We start from the raw sequence: 24920 nt of genomic DNA on the forward strand, positions 1-24920 counted from the left end.
TCGACTCTTGATTGATCAGCTTCAAGAGTTGTTGATATTGATTTGCAGTGAACATTGGCAAGACACTATGTGTTGGCATACTACTAGTTTCTGAACCTTGTGACCTGTCAAAGCCCTTTTTTCTGTTAAACTTATGACTTGGAGGATATCCCACTAACTTGTACCAATTCTCCTTCAAATGCCCCTTCAAATGGCAATAATCACAGCACATTCCACTATTCTTCTTGAACCTAATGTTCTGAGTAAAAGCAAAAACTATTGGATCAGTCATATTCGTCTACTACAATCCTGAGCTAAGCTGTGAAATCATGCTAGATTATGCTCTTTGGCTCTCATCTTGCATGATCATGTTGTAAGCTTGATTAAATGTGGGAACTAGTATAGTCAACAACACTTGACTCCTTTCTTGTGCATAAGTTTTATTTAATCCCATCAGGAACTGTACTAACTTCTGTTGCTCCATATGTTCTGCATACTTCTTGTGTTTCTCACAATCACAGGGAAATGGTACCATTGACCAATACTCATCCCAAGCATTTTTCAGTTTTGAAAAATTCTCTGAAACTGAAGTAGTCCTTTGGTTCATGGTGCAGATTTCACGTAATAATTGATACACCATCGACAGATTCTTCTTATCAAAATGCTCTTTCAAATCTACCCAGAAATTATGTGCGTTGGTTGATTACATTAATCCATTTTCTAGCTATTTCGATACAGAATTGGTAATCTAAGATAATATGAATGCATTACATCTTTCCCATTCATGCTCTAAGTCACATTTGTATTGCTCTTTGAGACACTTCCCATCTATAAACATGTGATGATCCAAAATATCATCTTTAAATTTAATAAGTAATTCTATTATCTAAGACCTCAAAAGTACTATTTATCATTTCTCGACTTGCGTGCACAGTCCATAAAATTTTTCGGAAAGATTTTATGTGAAAAATGGATTAAAATGTGAAATAAAGCCATAAAACTCAAGTGAGTTGACTTTGGTCAACGTTTTGAGCAAATGGACCCGGATCAGTATTTTGATAGTTTCGATAACTCCGTATCGTGATTTGGGACTTGGGCGTATTCCCGGAATTTAATTTGGAGGTCCCTAGCTCAAGTTATGACCATTTAACGGAAACTAGTAATTTAAAGGCTAAAGATTTCCAAGTTTGACCACGGGGTTGACTTTTTAATATCGGAGCCGGAATTCGATTCTAGAAATTTGAATAGCTCTGTTATGTCATTTATGACTTGTATGCCAAATTTGAAGTCATTCCGGATTCATTTAATATGTTTTGGCACGAGATTTGCAAATTGAAAAGTTTAAAACTCAAAGTTCGAATCGAGGGGTGAATTGTAATTTCAGTGTTGTTTGACGTGATTTTAAACCCCGAGTAAGTCCGTATTATATTACGGGACTTGTTGGTATATTCGGACGGGGTCCCGAGTACCCCGAGTGTGATTCAAATCGAAATCGGAACAAAAAATTGGACTTAAGCAAAAATATGGAACTTTACTGCTTCTGGTGCCTTCGCTTCTGCGAAGCCTTGGCCGCAGAAGCGAGAAATTCCTCGCAGAAGCGGCCTGGGAAAGCTGGGCAAAAAGCCGCAGGTGCGGAAAGTTGAACGCACCCGCGCGTCCGCAGAAGCGGACTCTGCGATAGTAGAAGCGGATTGCAGCGCAGATACGCATTTTCCTCCGCAGATGCGAGCCTTCGCCTGGCCAGCCCTTCTTCGCAGAAGCGGCATTTTCAATTGCAAAAGAGACGTCGCAGATGCGACAATTTCGTCGTAGAAGTGGAAAATTTACAAAAACATAAGAATCGAAAATGCCCATTTTTCTTCATTTTGTTTGGGTCTTAAAACCTCGGTTTTTGGGCGATTTGAAGGAGTTTTTCACGACTTTGAATTGGGTAAGTGTTCTTTAACCAAAAGTGATTATATTTCATAAATCCATGTCTATATTCATCATTTATTTCGGATTTAGATGGAAGAAGTTGGAATTTTTGTAAAACTTTCCAAAAACGAAAAATTTAGATTTAAAGGTCCAATTGACATCGGAATTGGATAATTTTTATATGGTTGAACTCGTAGCGGAACGGGTGTTCGGATTTCGCAAGTTTTTTCGGGATTTGAGACGTGGTTCCCACTATCGAATATTTAAATGAATTTCGAATTTTTATCCGAAAAATTAGTAAATTCATATGGAATTAATTCCTATGATTCGTATTGAGTATATCGAATTGTTTGTGAATAGATTTGAAGCTTTTGGAGACAAATGTAAAAGGAAAAGCTGTGGTCGAGTAATTGATTGAAATTTGCAAAGCAAGGTAAGTGTCGTGGTTAACCTTGACTTGAGGGAATAGAACCCTTAAATTATTTGTTATGTGAAATGCATGTGAACGACGTATAGGCGAGGTGACGAGTGTCTATACGTCGTCAAATTAATTGTTTGCCTACTTACTTGAAAAATTATAAATTATTTTAAATCATGAATTAATTATTGTAATAATTATTTCTCTCCTATTCTTTGTCAAATATTAATCCTTGAATTCTTGCATTAATTGTTACATGCTATTTGAATTATGTGTCTTAATTGTTATTTGACATTTAGCATATTAAATATTAAACTGCCTATTTTCTCTCTGATATCCATAATATCTTGCTATTTGTCATTATTTATTTCATAATTAAATCATAATTATTGTATGGTTGTTGTCTTATAATTTTATATTAATTATTGCATTTATTGGGGAAATTTCTTCTATAAGAATTGGTAAATGAATATATTGGAGGAGCGGGTTGCACGCCGCAACAAAATTGAATTGGTAAATGTATATATTAGAGGAGCGGGTTGCACGCCGCAACAGAATTGATTGAAATAAATATATTGGAGGATCGGGTTGCACGTCGCAACAGAATTGATCGAAATGAATATATTGGAGGATCGGGTTGCACGCCGCAACAGACTTAATAAAAAATTCTATATTGGAGGATCGGGTTGCATGCCGCAACAGACTTATTAAAAGCCCATATTGGAGGATCGGGTTTCACGCCGCAACAGACTTATTAAAAGTCAATATTTGGGGGATTGAAGTGCACGCCGTAATAGACTTATTAAAAGTCAATATTTGGTGGATCGGATTGCACGCCGCAACAGACTTATTAAAAGTCAATATTTGGGGGATCGGATTGCACGCCGCAATAGACTTATTTAAAAGTCAATATTGGGGGATCGGATTGCACGCGCAATAGACTTATTTAAAAATCAATATTGGGGGATCGGATTGCACGCCGCAACAGACTTAATTAAAAGTCTATATATACTTGATTGAAATAAATATATGACAGACTTGATTAAAAAGAATATATTGGGAGAGCGGGTTGCACGCTGCAACAGAGTTGAATGTGAATATATTGTGAGAGCGGGTTGCACGCTGAAACAGAATTGATGGAAATGATAATTGGTTATGACTGCTGAATTTGCTTCAATTATTATAAATGAGTTACCTGATTTGTTTCTATTATTTTTTGTTGTTACTAATATTACATACAGGTTAATGTAAGTGAACCGCCTTAGCCTCGTCACTACTTCGTCGAGGTTAGGCTCAGTACTTACTAGTACATGGGGTCGGTTATACTGATACTACACTCTGCACTTCTTGTGCAGATTTCGGAGTTGGTCCCAATGGCGTACCATAGACTTGTTCGGATTTCAGCTACTCAGAGGAGACTCGAGGTATAACTGCACTGCATTCGCAATTCTGAAGTCCCCGTCTATTTTACTTTAGCCGTGTGTTTGTTTTCAGACAACTTTATTTTATTCAGACCTTTATATGTATTATTCTAGAAGCTCGTACACTTGTAACACCAATTCTGGGATGTTATTTAGACAATGTTATTTTTAAGGATTATTCACTACATTTCAGACTTTACTTCCGCATTTGTTCTTTGTTATTAATAAATTTTAAAAAAAATTATTTTAAAAATGGATAATATTATTCTAATGTTAGCTTGCCTATCAAGTGAAATATTAGGCGCCATCACGGTCTGAAGGTGAGAATTTCGGGTCGTGATAGTTGGTATCAGAGCACTAGGTTACATAGGTCTCACGAGTCACGGGCAAGCTTAGTAGAGTCTCAAGGATCGGTACAGAGACGTCTGTACTTATCTTCCAGAGGCTACAAAGTTTAGGAATAATTCCACTTCTTTCATTCCTTATCGTGCGACATTGATTTATCTTGAAAAACATATCTCATATTCCTTTGTATCCATACGTGTATGACATTGCGCAATCGGTATCAGTTGTGCGTCGACGGTTCGTGATGCCGTAGATGGACTACAAGGGAGCCAGAGATGCTCAAACATTGCCTCAACGTGTGATTCCGACTGAATATGCGAACGTATTGGGAGATCACCTAGTGAATCATGTGGGAGGTGCAACGGACCTGGGCATCTGGTTGATTTATACGAGCTGTGAAGGTTAATATTGTGGATTATCGGACGTGGTGAATTATGACTTCACGTCGAGTGGGGGAGTCCACTATCAACGGATGGATTGCGGGGTCATGTGTTATATCAGTTTTGGCCTTAAATGTATATATGTGGTACTAAAAGGTTCTCCAAATTTTACACATGTTTAAGGCCGGAGATTTTATAGAGGATAAGTTTGGAACTTACGGTATGTCCGCCTACTTAATAATCCTATACTTCAGTACCGAAGGAATTAGAGTAATAACTTTAAATTTACAGAAGGTTTACTCAGCGTGGACGTCATGGTTGCAGATTTTGGGGTGCTTCAGAGGAAGTACAGTGGTTGACGAGATTCTGGACTATGTGGTTCGTGCCAAGATTTGCATGTATGGAGCTCTAATTTTGTGATCGTTGTGTATAAATAGGGTTAAGGGTTACCCTAAAGAAGATTCGAAGAGTATGTTAAGAAATGGGTCAGCTCAACAGTGTTGAGTCAGCATAACAAAAGAAGAAATTGGCCTTGGGAGAGATAATTCTCCACAGGTGTCCGTGGCAAGCCTATGAAGAGGGCAGACCAGCCAATGCAACACCGCCCACTTGGCTCAGTTCTCAGAAATGCTTTTGAAAGAGTTTGTTCCCGGACTCTCCGTAATGCATGGCGCATAGTGTTTGAACGATTGCGTTAGGTCACCATGACAGTGTCATAATATGCCATCAGGTTTAATAAGTTAGCCCGCCATATTTCCTACTTTGCTTCCTACAGCCAAAGAGCGAGTCTACAGACTCATTGAAGGACCCAGTTATAATCGTAAAATTTGGTACGACTCGGGAGCTACATGCTAATACTTCATTTCCGCTAGTGGTAGAAATTGCCAAGATAAGGAGACCTAGTTGTCTCGAAGTTCTGGGGATTCAGTGGATTCTACTCTGTAGGTATAAATCATTATAGCGGGGGCTCGGGTAGTAGGCCAGCCTAGTCCGCACATCGGATTATCCGGGGTGCTTCAGTAAGTTCTTTTAATGCACCACTGACATGAGTTCCTAAAAATGGTTATTCCAGTTATCTGGCACAGACACAATATGAGCAGCCAAACCCACAAAGGGGTTGTTATAAATACGGTGATACCAGGCACATCATGAAAAAATTGTCCCAAACTCGGGAGAGATATATTTCATCAAAGCACTCAGGCTACATGCCCCATTGCAATTACTACACCACCCACACAATCAGTTAAGGGTGGAGGACAGGCGGGTAGAAGGCGTCCTAGAGGTGGAGACCCAGCCGTTGTTATATTTTTTTATGGTATGGCGGAGGTCGTTACATCAGAAGGTATCGTTACAGGTACGACCACGATCTAAAATAAAGAAATAATTTCCTTAGCTTTATTTGATTCTGAGTATCAAAACGAGTCCTCCTATTGTGCTCCACTTATGAGTGAGGTTCGTAATTTTATAATCTATTTATGTTTTACTCCTGTTGGGAGATTCTATAGAGATAACTACGTATATCATTCCATGTTGGTCACTAATAAGAGCTGTGAGGCTAAATGTGGCTTTCTACTACTCATATCGATAAGTTTTGATGTAATTTCAGGATAATTAATTACAAATTGTGAATTATATGCCCTACCGGTGTAGGGTTCATTATGTGTTGTGATTTTGTGTAACCAAAATTATTTAAAAGGAGAAAATTAAAATTTTTGATTGGCACGATGTGCATATTACTTGTGATTCAAAACTGAGGACGAGATTCTTGCATTTTAATATAAAATAATATGTTTAAACCGAGCTACAAGTTGCGGTGGAAGTTATATAAGGACGAGATCTTTGTGAGGAAAATTCTTGTGTTTAAGTTCTCCCTTGTGAAATTAAATTTGTACTATAGCAATAATAAGGAGTCATGCCTATTAGGCTTATTTGAAAATTCTTGTATGAAATTTTCTGTGCATACTTGCCAAATTCGTGTTGTAATTATTGAGTTTTAACCTACGAGGTAGGTGACCGCCCAGGTGGCGTTAAATGCAACTCATTAATTCGGGTAAATAATTACGAGGTATTCATGACTCACATCTCGTTATCAGTATTGTGAAGGTTTGAAACAAGATTTTTGTTAACATGGAGTTAATTGACGATTCTGTAATTGATTATGAACAACTATCAAGACCAGATTGACCCAGAAGGATGCCCCATCTAGATGGTCAGACGAGTGTGAGTTGAACTTTCAGAAGCTCAAGACTGCTTTGACTACGATGCCAGTGTTGGTATTACCCACAGGTTCAGGATCTTATACGGTGTATTGTGATGCATCTCGCATTGGGCTTGGTGCAATATTGATGCAGGATGGTAAGGTGATTGCATATGCGTCGCGACAGTTGAAAGTTCACGAGAAGAATTATCATGTTCAGGACTTAGAATTAGTAGCCATTGTTCATGCGCTGAAGATTTGGAGGCATTACCTCTACGGTGTCTCGTGTGAGGTATTTACTGATCATCGTAGCCTTCAGTATCTGTTCAAACAAAAGGATCTTAATTTGAGGCAGAGAAGATGGTTGGAGTTGTTGAAAGACTATGATATCACCACTTTGTATCACCTCGAAAAGGCCAATGTGGTGGCTGATGCTTTGAGTAGAAAGGCTGTGAGTATGGGAAGTCTTGCGTATATTTCGGTTGGTGAGAGGCCATTAGCTGCAGATGTTCAGACTTTGGCTAATCAGTTCATGAGGTTAGATGTTTCAGTACCTAGTCAGGTTCTGGCTTGCACAGTCGCTCGGTCTTCTTTATATGAGCATATCAGAGAGAGGCAGTATGATGATCCTCATTTACTTGTCCTTAAGGACACGGTGCGGCATGTCGATACTAAACATGTTGCTGTGGGAGAAGATGGAGTTCTGCGAATGCAGGGTCGTATTTGTGTGCCTAATATGGATGGGCTTCGTGAATTGATTCTTGAAGAGGCACACAGTTCGAGGTACTCTGTTCATCCAGGTACTGCCAAAATGTATCAAGATTTTGCAGCAACATTATTGGTGGAGGAGAATGAAAAGGGATATAGTTGCATATGTAGTTCGGTGTCTGAATTGTCAGCAAGTTAAGTACGAGCATCAGAGACCTGGTGATTTTGTTGTTGGGCTTCCACAGACTCAGAGAAAGTTCGACGTAGTATGGATCATTATGGACAGGTTGACCAAGTTGGCACATTTCATTCCGGTAGCAGTTACCTATTCTTCAGAGCGGTTAGCGGAGATTTACATCTGCGAGATTGTCCGCCTTCACGGTATGCTCGTGTCTATTATTTCAAATCGAGGTACGCAGTTTACCTCACACTTTTGAAGAGCTATACAATGTGAGTTAGGCACACAGGTTGAGTTGAGTACAACATTTTCTCCACAGACAGACGGACAGTCAGAGCGCACCATTCAGATATTGGAAGATATGCTTCGCGCTTGTGTTATGGACTTTGGAGGTTCTTGGGATCAATTCTTGCCACTTGCTAAGTTTGCTTATAATAATAGCTACTAGTCGATCATTCAAATGGCTCCATATGAGGCATTATATGGAAGGCGATACCGATCTCCAGTTGGTTGGTTTGAACCGGGAGAGGCTCGGTTGTTGGGTACCGGTTTGGTACATGATGCCTTGGATAAGGTCAAGGTTATTCAGGATCAACTTCGCACAACTCAGTCTAGGAAAAAAGTTATGCCGACCGTAAAGTTCGTGATATTGCATTCATGGTTGGAGAAAGAATATTACTCCGGGTTTCACCTATAAAAGGTGTAATGAGGTTCGAAAAGAAGGGCAAGTTGAGCCCTAGGTATATTAGACCCTTTGAAATTCTTGAAAGGGTGGGTGAAGTAGCCTACAAGCTTGCATTACCACCTAGTTTATCAACGGTTCATCCGGTGTTCCATGTGTCTATGCTCCGAAAATATCATGGTAATCCGTCCCATGTGTTAGATTTCGGCTCAGTCCAATTGGACAAAGATTTGACTTACGAGGAGGAGCCGGTGGCTATTCTAGCCCGGCAGGTGCGACAGTTGAGGTCTAAGAGTTATCCTTCAGTTCGAGTACAATGGAGAGGTCAGCCGGTAGAGGCATCTACCTGGGAGTCCGAGTCGGACATGAAGAGTAAATATCCACACTTTTTCACCAGCTCAGATACTTTTTCTAACTCCGTTCGAGGACGAACGTTTGTTTTAGAGGTGGAGAATGTGATGACCCAAAATGTCTTCTTTAAATTTAATAAGTAATTTTGTGTTCTAAGACCTCAAAAATCACTATTTATCATTTCTCGACTTGCGTGCATAGCCCGTAAAATTTTCCGGAAAGTTTTTATGTGAAAAATGGATTAAAATGTGAAATAGAGCTTTAAAACTAAATTGAGTTGACTTTGGTCAACCTTTTGAGCAAACGGACCCGGATCAGTATTTTGACAGTTCCGGTAGCTCCGTATCATGATTTGGGACTTGGGCGTATGCCCGAAACTTAATTTGGAGGTCCCTAACTCAAGTTATGACCATTTAACGGAAACTAGTAATTTAAAGGCTAAAGATTTCCAAGTTTGACTACGGGGTTGACTTTTTGATATCGGAGCCGGAATCCGATTCTAGAAATTTGAATAGCTCAGTTATCTCATTTATGACTTGTGTGCCAAATTTGAAGTCATTCCGGATTCATTTATTATATTTTGGCATGAGATTTGCAAATTGAAAAGTTTAAAACTCAAAGTTTGAATCGAGAGGTGAATTGTAATTTCAGTGTTGTTTGACGTGATTTTAAACCCCAAGTAAGTTTGTATTATGTTACATAACTTATTGGTATATTCGGACGGGGTCCCGAGTACCCCGAGTGTGATTCGAATCGAAATCGGAACAAAAAATTGGACTTAAGCAAAAATCTGGAATTTTACTGCTTCTGGTGCCTTCGCTTCTTCGAAGCCTTGGCTGCAGAAACCGCAGGTGCGGAAAGTTGAACGCAGCCACGCGTCCGCAGAAGCGGACTCTGCGATCGTAGAAGCAGATTGCAGGGCAGATGCGCATTTTCCTCCACAGATGCGAGGCTTTGCCTGGCCAGCCCTTCTTCGCAGAAGCGGCGTTTTCAGTCGCAAAAGAGACATCGCAGATACGACAATTTCATCGCAGAAGCAGAAAATTTACAGAAACATAAGAACCGAAAAATGTCCATTGTTCTTCATTTCGTTTGGGTCTTAAAACCTCGGTTTTTGGGAGATTTGAAGGAGTTTTTCACGACTTTGAATTGGGTAAGTGTTCTTTTACCAAAAGTGATTATATTTCATAAATCCATGTCTATATTCATCATTTATTTCGGGTTTAGATGGAAGAAATTTGAATTTTTGTAAAACTTTCCAAAAACGAAAAATTTAGATTTGAAGGTCCAATTGACATCGGAATTGGATAATTTTTGTATTGTTGAACTCGTAGCGGAACGGGTAATCGGATTTCGCGAGTTTTCCCGGAATTTGAGACGTGGATTTCACTATCGAATATTTAAATAAATTTCAGATTTTTATCTGAAAAATTAGTAAATTCATATGAAATTAATTCCTATGATTCGTATTGAGTATATCGAATTGTTTGTGAATAGATTTGAAGCTTTTGGAGACAAATTTAAAAGAAAAAGCTGTGGTCGAGTAATTGATTGGAATTTGCAAAGCGAGGTAAGTGTCGTGGTTAACCTTGACTTGAGGGAATGGAACCCTTAAATTATTTATTATGTGAAATGCATTTGAACGACGTATAAGCGAGGTGACGAGTGTCTATACGTAGTCAAATTAATTATTTGCCTACTTACTTGAAAAATCATAAATTATTTTAAATCATGAATTAATTATTGTAATATATGTTTCTCTCCTATTCCTTGTCAAATATTAATCCTTGAATTCTTGCATTACTTGTTACATGCTATTTGAATTATGTGTCTTAATTGTTATTTGACATTTAGCATATTAAATATTAAACTGCCTATTTTCTCTCTGATTTTCATAATAACTTGCTATTTGTCATTGTTTATTTTATAATTAAATCATAATTATTGTATGGTTGTTGTCTTATAATTTTATATTAATTATTACATTTATTGGGAAAATTTCTTCTATAAGAATTGGTAAATGAATATATTGGAGGAGCGAGTTGCACGCCGCAACAGAATTGATTGAAATGGATATATTGGAGGATCGGGATGCACACCGCAAAAGACTTATTAAAAGTTCATATTGTATATATTGGAGGAGCGGGTTATACGTCGCAATAGAATTAATCGAAATGAATATATTGGAGGATCGGGTTGCACGCCGCAACAGACTTATTAAAAAAGTCCATATTGGAGGATCGGGTTGCACGCCGCAACAGACTTATTAAAAAATTCCATATTGGAGGATCGGGTTGCACGCCGCAACAGACTTATTAAAAGTCAATATTTAGGGGATCGGGTTGCACGCCGCAACAGACTTATTAAAAGTCAATATTTGGGGGATCAGATTGCACGCTGCAATAAACATATTTAAAAGTCAATATTGGGGGATCGGATTGCACGCCGCAATAGATTTATTTAAAAATCAATATTGGGGGATCGGATTGCACGCCGCAACAGACTTATTTAAAAGTCTATATATACTTGATTGAAATAAATATATGACAGACTTGATTAAAAGAAATATATTGGCAGAGCGGGTTGCACGCTGCAACAGAATTGAATGTGAATATATTGTGAGAGCGGGTTGCACGGTGCAACAGAATTGATGGAAATGATAATTGGTTATGACTGCTGAATTTGCTTCAATTATTATAAATGAGTTACCTGATTTATTTCTATTATTTGTTGTTGTTACTAATATTGCGTACAGGTTAATGTAAGTGAACCGCCTTAGCCTCGTCACTACTTTGTCGAGGTTAGGCTCAGCACTTACCAGTACATGGGGTCGGTTGTATTGATACTACACTCTGCACTTCTTGTGCAGATTTCAGAGTTGGTCCCAGCGGCGTACCATAGACTTGTTCGGATTTCAGCTACTCAGAGGAGACTTGAGGTATAACTGCACGACGTTCGCAATTCTGAAGTCCCCGTCTACTTTACTTTAGCTGTGTGTTTGTTTCCAGACAACTTTATTTTATTCAGACCTTTATTTATATTATTCTAGAAGCTCGTGCACTTGTGCCACCAATTCTGGGATGGTATTTAGACACCGTTGTTTTTAAGGATTATTCACTATATTTCAGACTTTACTTCCGTATTTGTTCTTTATTATTAATAAATTTTAAAAAAAATTATTTTAAAAATGGATAATATTATTCTAACATTGGCTTGCCTAGCAAGTGAAATGTTAGGCGCCATCATGGTCCGAAGGTGGGAATTTCGGGTCGTGACAAAACCCTAATTTATTTTTCTCCAACAGTGCGACTCTCACTGAATTACTCCATGCGATGTAGTTCTCAATTCCAGTTAATTGTTGCGGAATTAAAATACTACCTAGTGTATCTGATGGATACATGTAGAGAGGATGACATGGATGAATATCAGTGAATTTCTCCGAATTGCTTTTCTCCACTTCTGTGATTCTTTGCGTCATTTTTGAATTGGATTTCTAAGCAAAAGACACGATTAATAAGAGGAACCTTTTCTAGTCTCTGTCAGCGGTGAGATTTACAGCAGAATAATAAAAAATCGGATCCCATTACAAATGAGGACTAAGTCCTTATATTTACAGGAGATTGAAAACCTAGGGTTTGCTCGAAATCGAGATCTTCAAATAAATTGACTATCAGCTATCCTCCATTTCTCAGATTCTCAGCTCAAATATGCCATGGAATCATAGCTCTGATATCATATTGAAAAGGAAACATATATGAGTTTGAGAGAGAAGAACAATCGCAGATAAAGATAGAGAGAGAACTACTCTGTATTGCCTTTGTAAAAAGTATAAAATGAAGTAGTTAGTTGTTACACTTGTAACCCTTGAACTATTTATAATAATAATACTATACCTCAACTTATACAATTAATTAACTAACCTACTAACTCTCTTTACAACTAACTCTGTACAACTACAACTGCCTATGTACAACAGCTACTGCTATGACCAATTTCTACAGAAACTTTCTTTGTAATTTCAGTGCGCTGTCTCTCCTTCTCGAGACTATTTTTGAACCGCTGAATTCGTGTGGTTCACATTGTGCAATTTTAATTTTAACGGGTCTGTGCTAGCTAGTTTAGCACCAAAATTAGAATGTACGGGGAGATGTATTTAGTCCAAACCAGATGGATAAGAATAGTAAGAAGTAGAATGAAAAATATTATTTATTAAGACAGCCTAAGAGCTTGAACACTAGAATGGGCTCATAAACCTTTGTAATATTACATAGGGAGTCAAGGAAATAGAGAAGAAAAATTAGTGAGAAGAAGTAAACTTACGCCATAGAGATTATAATCGTTTTATAAGCTTTTGTGATAGCTAATACTCTTATTGACATCTAATTTAAAGTCTTGCTTATATGGCCGTTTTTCTTTCTCGATTTGAACTAAATTACTAGAATAATAATAATGTTGGTTAATGAATAAGATAAAGACTTACTCGCACTTGGTATTCATATCAAATTAAAATATACTTTTCAGATAGTTATCACTTAACTATGACTAATAATATATATTCTTATTTTAATTATTAAAATTAAATTACTTGATAATTTAGTAAACACCCGATTTGTGCAAGTATTTACAACGACCATGTTATGAAATTGCTGCCATGAACTTTTCTCCGTGCAAGTTACGTTACAGCCACGAAATAGGAAAAATTAATTACATCAATAGGAGTATAGAATATAGATAGATGTGAAATCCAAAAGAAATGAAGTCCTTTTCGTCTCTCACCGCCCATAAGGTGAAAGGTGGAAATTGATGGCAAACTATCCACTCATATTTGAAGCTTTGTCAGCGACTAGTCATGATTTTCCATTATTTGCTTGATTGAGGTACATTTATCTACAATTATCTTAGTCTCTTTATCAAAACTATCTTAACACGATTTTACCATTTAAATCAACTCTACAACTGCAAATCCACAATTATTTTCCATTTCTAGTGTTTTCATGCAAAAGAAATTTTTTGTCCCGTGTATCTTTTATTTGGAAGGTGATAATATTCTTTTATGCTATGATAATCTATATTTATATTTATATCTATAATCTATAATATATTTAAAAACAGGAAGTCCTTAACTTAAAAGTTAAATTATAAAATTATCCTTTTAGTTAATATCCTATTTAATTTATAAAAAAAAAACCTAAAACAAATCTTCAGGGAGCCGTGCGTCTTTGGCGAAGAGTCGCAATATTTTGTTGCCTTCTCTATAAAGAAATACAAATTTCTGAATGGGTACTTTTTCTTCTCTGTTAATGCTTTTGAATGCGCCGAACTTGTTCAACCAATTTATTTTTTCCGATATCTATCTTTGGTGAAATCGATATGTAAGTTCACTGCTATTTACATAGCGAAAAATATATGTTTAAACTTTTCATGCTGCTCTTTGCCTTTGTTTCTCAACTAAGGTTCTGAGATGGGTTTACAATTTCTAATTGAATCGAAATTTTTTCTGATTAGAGTTAATCAAGTTTGAAGTTTTTCGGACTAAGTTTTTATGTTTCTATGTTGTTTTTGTTTTCTGCATCAAAATAGTCATGGACAAGGCATAAATTTGCTTTCAGTTATGTTCGTGCTTTCTAATTCTTGCTCTAGCTTTAACTGGCCGGGGAATACTGATGCTTGGCCAAAATGTTATATTTTTTATATATTATCCGCCTTATATGTTGTTAGTTTAGAGGTTAATTGTGCAACGTTTGAGCTAAATTATGTTGTTTTATGTGTAGGAGCATCGGAAGACATATACGAGTGAAAGTTGCACAAAAAGAGGACAAAAATACTAGAAAAAATCACAAAAGCACGAAATACCCAAACCGTGCTACAGACCAAGTTTTGCGAGGTCTATAGCCAGTTTGACCGCACTACAGACCAGGCTTCACGAGGTCTATAGCCAGCTTGACCGAGCTACAGACCAGGCTTCGCGAGGTCTATAGCCAGCTTGACCGAGCTACAGACCAGGCTTCACGAGGTCTATAACCAGGTTGACCGCGCTATAAGCCTGGGTTCACGAAAGAAAAGAAAACCAATATTGGGACTCAATATTCGTTCTATTTTAACAAATTTTGGTCATGTACAATGTGTGTTTTTATTTTCTGTTGATAAGTCATTGGGCGCTCATTGGGACCGTTTTCTCGTGGTTATATCATATTCCTCAAATTACCAATTTTACTAACAGTTTATTCACCCAAGAACCCATGGCACCTATGTTGTGGTTTTCTACTTTAACTTCTTGTAATGATTTTTCAAGTCAAAAGTAACAAATATCTTTTAACCTTAGGAATTCAGTGCAAGAACATAAAAACTAATAGGAACATCAATATATATATTAAGATACCGTAGCATAATTAGACTTATACCAAATATATAAAGCCTCCTCTACATAAATATATTAGGATTAAAACGGAAAGTAGGATTAGGATACCGTAACATAATTAGACTTTACTAATAATTGTGGAATCCATCAAAGTTCAGAGTGCATGAGGTAAGATTTGCATCACTGGAAACTATTTCGGGCTCTTAAAAGGAGCCGGCTTCCATAATCAAAGATGATTCGGTTAGATTATTTTATGTAGAACTCCATGTCCATAGACCATGGTATATTCGTTTTGAATACCTCCCGAATTAAGGAGTTGAATGTTGGCTTGAATTTGCTTGACAATACCCTTTCATTTCTATTTTCTGAAGTGTCAGTTTACTTGAAATTTATTTTTCTCATGGCAATTACTCTTTATATACTATAATCCTTCAATAATATCAGATAATGCATACGCATGGTGTTGATATGTTCAAGAGTAATTAATTTTTTATTTGTTTTCGTTCCTTTTCAAGAAAATAAACATGTTTTTATATTTAGGAATTATATATGATTTAGATTCTTACAATTTTATTGTCATTGTGATAGAATCACTTTTGTACTTTATTTATATTTTAGTTTTGTACTTTTAGTCTTAGTTTCTTAAAATTTTAGTCTAATTGACCTATCCCAAACTTGGCCGAATAGAAAGTTCAGGAGTGAAATAACTCCTTCAAACTTTAACTATCGGCTCATTTCTTCTTCTCATTGACATTTGACTCTTTCTTCTTTATCTCTAATATATTCCAAGCTTCTTCGTGTGAAACATGAATACAAGACAACTCTAACAAAGTGTTAAAAAGTTGTATGATAAAATCTTTCGTATCATAAATAGCTCTAGCATATGCATGTTCGATGAAAGATATTGACATAGACTTATAGCTCTGCACATTTATTGTCACGACCCAAATATCTAATCAGTCATGATGGCGCCTATCATGGAACTAGGCAAGCCGACATTCTCAATATGCTTTCAATATATAATAGAAGTGAGCTAAAACAGTTAAGCTAACTGAAGGTTTACATAATAACGGGATAAAAAACCAAAACACTAGAGCGGAATGATAGCCCGGCATCGGGGTGTCACTAAATCGTGAGCATCTAACAACCAATCTAGAAAATAGAGTCTACTACAATCTGTGCCAAATGACAATACAAGAGAAAAAAGATAATAAGAAAGGAGAAACAAGGACTGCGGACACTGGCAGCTACCTCGTAAGTCTCCGATAATCAGCCTGGGCATGAACTCAGCGACCGCCAGAACCATACACACCTGGATCTGTACATGAAGTGCAGGGTGTAGCATCAGTACAACCAACTCAGCAAGTAACAAAATTAAATAAGGAACTAAAAAGTAGTGACGAACTATAAAAAAATACAGATCATTTCAAAAGTTTTCAGTAAAGAGTGAACATGCTTTCAAATCTGGTGGTATAGGTCAAATCAGTTCGAGCTCAAGTAAAACAGATATTAATCTTCCAGAAATTTCACAACAACAACAGATAACAACTAAGTGCAACAATAAATAAAAGCAAGTACAACATCTCAAGGCAGCAGTCACTCAACTCATCTCAACAGCTCATACTCTCGGCTCTCAGCTCTCAATACACACTCTCAATAGGTACATGCGCTCACTAGGGTGTACAGACTCCAGAGGGGCTCCTTCAGCCCAAGCGCTACATTGTTGGGGCGCGCAGCCCGATCCAATATTATTGCGGCGTGCAACCCGATCCAATATTGTTGCGGCGTGCAACAATATATATATATATATATATATATATATATATATATATATATATATATATATAGCCCGAAGGCTTATTTCGGCGTGCAACCCGATCCATATACCTCACAGCTCGCAGCTCAACACTCAGGCCCTATCTCAGTCACTAACCTCTCCAGCCCCTCGAGCTCACAGAATATCATAATAATTAGCCCATACAAAGAATGCAACAAGTATCAACAAGAAATGAGAGGGAACAGAGATATAACACACAAGTAAGAATGTGACTAAGTACAAAACAACAATTAGTAGTCAATTCAATAAGTATACGACCGTTGCGGGTCCCAACAGTGATATCATATGGCCTAAGCATGGTTTCTAACATGAAAGTCACTCAATTTCTCAAAGACAAGGAAAAACAAGTAATAACAATGGCTATTTGACTTTACAGTCTCACGGGACGGACCAAGTCACAATCCTTTATGGTGCACGCTCACACACCCGTCATCTAGCATGTGCGTCACCTCTAAATATTCATATCATACCAATTCTCGGGGTTTCATACCCTCAAAATCAGATTTAAGACTGTTACTTACCTCAACCGTAAAGAAATCCTACTCTGAAATGCCTTTGCCTCTCGAATCGGCCTCTAAATGCCCCGAATCTATCCACAAACAGTACAAGATAATCAATATTAGCTAAAAGGATCAATTCCACAAGAAAACTACTAAAATATAGTCCAAAATCCGAAATCGGCTCAACCCGTCCCCCCAGGCCCACGTCTCTAAACCCGACGAAAGTCACAAAACCTGAAAGTCCATTCACTCACGTGTCTAACGATACCAAATTTATCAAAATCCGACCTCAATTGCCCCTCCAAAACCCCAACATTCACTCTCCAATTCCCAAGCCCTAATATCCCAAATCTCACCTCAAACACTCACCAACTAGGTGTAAAATCAGTGGGAAAATATCATTATTGAAGATAAATAGGCATAAGGAACTTACCTCAGTGATTACTCCGAAATCTCTCTGAAAATCCCCAAAATCCGAGCTCAAAAATGATGAAAATGGTGAAAAGTCTCGAAGTGTTCTATTTATAGGCTCTGCCTAGACTTCTCGCACCTGCGGCTCCATTTCCGCATCTGCGGGAAAAGCCCCGCTTCTGCGAAAAAATCCCTAAACACATGCCTCCGCTCCTGCGATCAAGTGACTGCATCTGCGCTCTTCGCCGGTGCGGGAACTATATCGCACCTGCGGTCCAAACTCACACCTGCACCCCTAAATCCACTTCTGCGACCATCGCAAGTACGGGAATTCCATCGCACCTGAGTCCTCTACCCAGATCCTCCTTAGCCGCATCTGCGGCTCCTCCTTCGCTTCTGCGGGCTCGCACCTGCAGTTCCCACTCCGCAGGTGTGGGTACACCAGTAGCTGCAACTTCAACTGCAATTCCTCAACTCCTATCAAACCATTAACCACCCGAATCACTCAAGACAATATCAAAACACCAATTATACCCGGATTCAAGCTTAAAGAACTTCTAAACTTCAAATTCCATAAACGACGCCGAAACCTACCAAACCACGTCCGATTGACCTCAAATTTTAGACACAAGTCAAAAATGACACCACGAGCCTATTTCAACTTCCAAAAATTCAATCCGACCCCGATATCAAAATTTCCACTGCCGGCCAAAATCGCCAAAATTTTAATTTTCGCCAATTCAAGCCTAATTCTACTACGGACCTCCAAATCACATTCCGGACGCGCTCCTAAGTCCAAAATCACCTAACGGAGCTAACAAAACAATAAAAATTCAAATCCTAGGTCGTCTTTCCACAAATCCGAGGTAGTGCCGCCAAATCTTCAAGGCATGAACAATAGCTGTTAACTCAAGATCATGGACAGGATAGTTCTTCTCATGGGTCTTTAACTAGTGCGAAGCATAAGCAATCACTCTACCCTCCTGCATCAGAACACATCTAATAACTATCCGCAAGGCATCACAATACACTGTGTAAGAACCAAAAGCTGATGGCAGAACTAGAACTAGGGCCGTGGTCAAGGCAGTCTTGATCTTCTGAAAGCTCTCCTCGCACTCATCCGACCACTTGAATAAGCTACCCTTTGGGTCAATTTGGTCAAGGGCGATGCAATAGATGAAAAACACTCCACAAAACGACGGTAATAGCCCGCCAAACCAAGAAAGCTCCTAATCTCCGTGGCTGAGGATGGTCTAGGCCAACTCTGCACCGCCTCTATCTTCTTCAGATCCACCTGAATGCCCTCGCTGGATACCACGTGTCCCAAGAACGCCACTGAACCGAGCCAAAACTCATACTTGGAGAACTTTGCATAAAGCTTCTCCTCCCTCAATCTCTGTAACACAATTCTCAGATTTTGGGCATGTTCCTCTTGGCTACGCGAGTACACCGCGATATCATCAATGAATACAATAATGAACGAGTCCAAATAAGGTTGAAACACATTGTTCATCAAATACATGAATGCTGTTGGGGCATTAGTCAGCCCAAAAGACATCACAAGGAACTCATAATGGCCATATCGGGTCCTGAAAGTTGTCTTAAGAATATTCGAATCCCGAATCTTCAGCTGGTGATACCCTGACCTCAAATCAATCTTTGATAACATCCTCACCCCCTGAAGCTGGTCAAATAGATCATCAATATGTGGCAAGGGATACTTGTTCTTGATTGTGACCTTGTTTAACTGCCTATAGTGAATGCACATCCTCATATAACCATCTTTCTTCTTTATAAATAGAACCGGTGCACCCCAAGGTGATACGCTAGGCTGAATAAACCCCTTTATCAAGGAGTTCTTGAAATTGTTCCTTCAACTCCTTAAACTCCGCCGGTGCCATACGATATGGTGGAATAGAAATGGACTGAGTGCCCGACACCAAATCAATATCCCTGTCAGGCGGCATGCCCAACAGGTCTGCAGGAAACACATCCGAAAAGTCACGCACCACCGGAATAGAATCAATGGCAGGAGTCTCTGTACTAACATCCCTCACAAAAGCCAAATAGGATAGACAACCCTTCTAAACCATCCGCTGAGCCTTCAACTATGAAATCACTCTACTGGAAACATAGTCTATAGAACCTCTCCACTCAACCCTCGGCAACCCCGGCATCGCCAACGTCACAGTCTTAGTGTGACAATCTCAAACAACATGACATAGAGACAACCAATCCATACCCAATATCACATCAAAATCGACCATACTGAGCAGCAAAAGATCCACTCTAGTCTCCAGGCCCCAATAGTCACTACGTATGATGAAACATACGAATATATGGAACCAAGGTCAAATAATATAGAAGCCTCCCTGTGGCACACTGAGAAAATACTTGTGATCACTGCATCTGAAGAAACAATATCTGGCCTTCCAAGAAAAGCATAGAATCGGGCAATACAAATAATTGGAATTAATTCCATATGAAAATACTAGTTTTCCAACAAAAATCCGAAATTTAACTCAAAAATCGTCTGTGGGGCCCACATCTCGGAATTCAACAAAACTCATAAAATCCGACAACTCATTCAATTTCGAGTCCAACCATACTAGTTTCACTCAAATCCGACTCTGAATCGACATCAAAATCTCAAAAATTCATTTTATGAAATGTCTACAATTTTTCCCAAATTTTCATCTCAAAACAATAATTAAATAATGAAATCAATGGTATATTCGTGTATATTTACCAAATTCGATTTAGAATTACTTACTCCGATGTTTTTCTTTGAAAATCTCTCAAAAATCGCCTCTCTCCAAGCTCCAATTTGTCAAAAATAGAAAATGGGACGAAGTCCCATTTTTTTTATAACTTAAAGTTTCTGTCCAGGCGTGCCCCCGGTCGCTGCCCCCGGACTCTACCCTCGATCGCTGCCACCGATTGAAGGAAACCAGATACAGGCATCAAAAAAATTCCAGTAGCTGTTTAAGTCCAAATTTCGATCCGTTAACCATCCGAAATTCACTTGAGGCCCTCAGGACCTCAACCAAATACACCAACAAGTCCTAAAATATCATAGGAACTTAGTCAAAACCTCTAATCACATCAAACAATGCTAAAACCACAAATCATACCCCAATTCAAGCTTAATGAAACTTAATAATTTTTCCACATTCGATGCCGAAACCAAACAAATCAATTCCGATTGACCTCAAATTTCGCACACAAGTCATAACTGACATAACAGAGCTATGAAAATTTTCAGAATTTGATTCAGACTCCGATATCAAAAAGTCAACTCCCCTGCACACTTTCAAACTTAAATTTTTATTTTAGCCATTTCAAGCCTAATTTAGCTACGGGCCTCCAAATAATTTTTTGGACACGCTCCTAAGTCTGAAATCACCATACAGAGCTATTGGAATCATCAAAACTTTATTCCGGGGTCATTTATATATAAGTCAATATCCGATCAATATTTTAACTTAAGCTTTAAACCAATATGGAACTAAGTGTTCCAATTCATTCCAAAACCTCACTGGACCCGAACCAATCACCCCAACAAGTCACATAATAACTTTAAAGCATACATTGAGCAGTAGATGGGGGAACATGGATGTAATACTCAAAACGACCGGCCGGGTCGTTACATACAAACATATGGTTTATGATTTTACAAAGGTTTCCTACACAATGCTTTTAACTAAGCTAAGTAGGAATTACAAGTAAATTACTTTGACAAAGATGCTACACAACTAAGGACTTATGATGATTCAATGCAGGAAACTGGTCCTTCGTTATGTTGCTCTTTGTTCTTGACGCCTTGAATGCCACTTGCAGATTGGCAATACACTTGAGAGAAAGCTTGATGAATTCTTGAGTATGCAAGTGTGATATTTTTCCTTTGCTTCATGTTAATATTACAAAAGTGACATCACTTGATGAATGATGCAAGCATGTTTGGTACAAAGGAATTCCCCATAAAGTGACTGCTCCACTGTTTGCACTGTTGCGTGTATGCAGAGGAACAATTGCGGTCACTTTACAAATGTGGAGAGTTGACTGGTACTGTCTGTAAGGTAACTGGTGCCGATCTGTTCCATCAGTTATTTCTTGGACTCTAAATGTTGGAATATGTCCCAGACTTGAGACTTGTTGATCTTTGAGCACTCAGAGGATGTGGAACAGGTTCTCCATCTGGTTCTCAACAAAGTTTATTAAATCATCAAAACATAGCAAGAGACATAACTTATCAGTTGTCAATTGCCATTACTGAGGCATCGCCAAAACCTTTGGTAGCAAATGTATGGAAATATTCATTTATCGTAATCATGGTTAAGATGTGTTTTTCATTAAGTAAACATAAGCCATTGATATTAGTATGGGACACATCATCATCCATCCAAGTTATAAGAACTTGGGGAAATGGAGACAACATAGAAAACTGAGAGGAATCAGATTACCCATGTTACACTGTATTCTGAATCTACCTAGAGAAAAATTAAATGAGCTTTTTATACTTGTAAATTATTCTGACTGGGGTTCAAACTTGTTCACTTTGTCAGTGTTTAACGACAAGTTTAAAACCGTAAACTTGACCATATATTAGGTTACAAGTTAAATAATAATAAAAACGTCAACAATCTGTGATATGGACCAGTTCTACCGCTCCTCTGAATATGCGGAAGAAAATAAAAAACTTTAGGGATTTACAAAATTAAAGCCTGCACCAACATTGATTACACATATATATGTATTAATGTATACAAATTAGAGAAACCAGTAAGAACATGATAAGAAAGACTGACCTTGGCTCTTTAATTTTTAGTTATTGTACTGTTCTATAGTTTCAGATAGTATTTTTATCAATCAGGCTTTGTTATTATTTAGATACTCATTTACTCAGTGACACCGGATTTTGGGAGTGTATTTATATCAGTATTTGTGGGATTTTCTATTGAATTCAAATATTATGTTTTCAAACCTAAGAGAATTTGTGGTTTATTGAGATTGTCGGCTTGCCTAGTATTGATATAGGCGCCATCACGACATGCAGATTTTGGATCGTGATGTTATTGTTTCACGTTTTTTTTTGTTGAACATAGGCTAGGTTGATGCCCTCCTCTGTTATGCTGTAATTATTTTTTTGTGAGCAATATAAGGACTACGCCTTCTAATGGCGTAAATTGTATAAATAAATAAAAAATATCACTTTTTGAGGCCTTAAGCATTTCTTTCATTGAGGTTTTGGTTATGTCCCCGTCGTTGTTATTTTTGGATGATAAAGCCGGAGTCTTGGCCAAAATTCCCATCACCACGGGAGGTTAAAGCCTGGGTAGATGGATTAATTAAAAAAGAATAATGGGTTACATTAAATATAAAATTTCTAAATTAATAGATTTTTCACAAGAAATAAAAAAGATAGTTAATTTACCCCATAAACTAAAGAAGACGAAAATGTATCATTTATCAGCTTAAATCGGCTAGCCTAAAAGTTCAAAACTTATAACAACAACAACAACAACAATAACCCAATAAAATCCCACTAATGGGGTCTGGGGAGGGTAGTGTGTACGCAGACCTTATCCCTACCCCGAAGGAGTAGATAGGCTATTTCTGAAAGACCCTCAGCTAAAAAAAATAAAAAGACAAAAGGACAAAATTCAATATTAGTATCACAACAACAATCATAGAAAAAATAGGAACACCGTGAAATCCAAAAGAAAGATGCAAAGCAAAAGGAGACAATATTAGTAAATATTAGTATCACCACAACAATCATAAGAAAAATAGGAACACCATGAAATCTAGAAGAAAGATGCAAAGCAAAAGCGATAGCTAGTAAATAGGACATGCACTGAAAAGCGAAATAGTAAGCCACAACATTGCCACTAGCTATCTTAGACAAAAACCCTACATGGCTAGTCCCACAATGGTACGAAGTAAGGCACGACTCAACTACCTCCTAACCTACAACCCTAATACTCGACCTCCACATCTTCCTATCAAGTGTCATGTCCTCGAAAATCTGGAGCCTCGCCATATCCTGCCTGATCACCTCTCCCCAATACTTCTTAAGCCGCCCTCTACCTCTTCTCGTGCCCTCCACAACCAGCCGCTCACATCTCCATACTGGAGCATCTGGGCTTCTCCTCTGAACATGTCCGAACCATCTAAGCCTCGATTCCCGCATCTTGTCATCAATGGGAGCTACATGCACATTCTCTGAATATCATCATTACTAATCTTATCTATCCTAGTGTGCCCGCACATCCACCGCAACATACTCATTTCTGCTACTTTCATCTTCTGGATATGTGAGTTCTTAATGGGCCAACACTCATCCCCATACATCATGACCGGTCTAACCACTGATTTATAGAACTTACCTTTGAGTATCGGTGGCACTCTCTTGTCACACATGACTCCAGATACTAACCTCCACTTCATCCATCCTACCCCAATATGGTGTCTGACATCCTCGTCGATCTCCCCTCCCCCTGGATAACCGAATCAAGGTACTTAAAGCTGCCTCTACTCGGGATGACCTGCGAATCAAGACTCACATCCATGCCCGCTTCCCCTGGCTCAGCGCTGAACTTACACTCCAGGTATTCTATCTTCGTCCTGCTCAACTTGAAACCCTTAGACTCAAGAGTCTGTCTCTAAACCTCAAGCCTCTCGTTAACACCGGTTCGCGACTTATCAATCAGAACTATGTCATCGACGAATAGCATGCACCATGGCACATCCCCTTGAATATGGTGTGTTAACGCGTCCATCACCAGGGCGAATAAGAATGGACTGAGCGCAGAACCTTGGTGTAACGCCATTACAACTGGAAAATGCTCAGAGTCGCCTCCTACTGTCCTAACCCGAGTGTTAGCCCCATCATACATGTCCTTAATCGCCATAATGTAGAGAACCGACACACATTTTGCCTCCAGGCATCTCCAGAGAACTTCTCTAAGAACCTTGTCATACGCTTTCTCTAGGTCAATAAACACCATGCTAATTTCAGAACTTAGCATATTGCATATATACACTTCTTGAAACAGCCTTTTCTTTGGAATTAATTTGAAACAAATCATTAGGCATACCTTCTCCATAAAAAACACGAATAAATAATTCAAACAACAACAACAACAACCACCCAGTATAATCTCACTAGTGGGGTCTGGGGAGGGTAGTGTGTACGCAGACCTTACCCCTACCCTATGGTAGAGAGGCTGTTTCCAAAT

At 38.3% G+C, this 24920-nt stretch overlaps 1 protein-coding gene across 1 annotated transcript; it reads right to left on the minus strand.

Moving 5' to 3' along the window:
- Positions 1 to 316: 316 nt before the first annotated feature.
- Positions 317 to 619, minus strand: LOC142179866 (uncharacterized). The gene has a single exon (XM_075250754.1). The coding sequence runs from the start codon at positions 617 to 619 to the stop codon at positions 317 to 319; it is 303 nt and encodes a 100-aa protein (XP_075106855.1).
- Between the last annotated feature and the right edge of the window lie 24301 nt (positions 620 to 24920).

Source organism: Nicotiana tabacum, chromosome 4, assembly GCF_000715075.1.
Source record: "Nicotiana tabacum cultivar K326 chromosome 4, ASM71507v2, whole genome shotgun sequence".
NCBI classification, from domain to species: Eukaryota; Viridiplantae; Streptophyta; class Magnoliopsida; order Solanales; family Solanaceae; genus Nicotiana; species Nicotiana tabacum.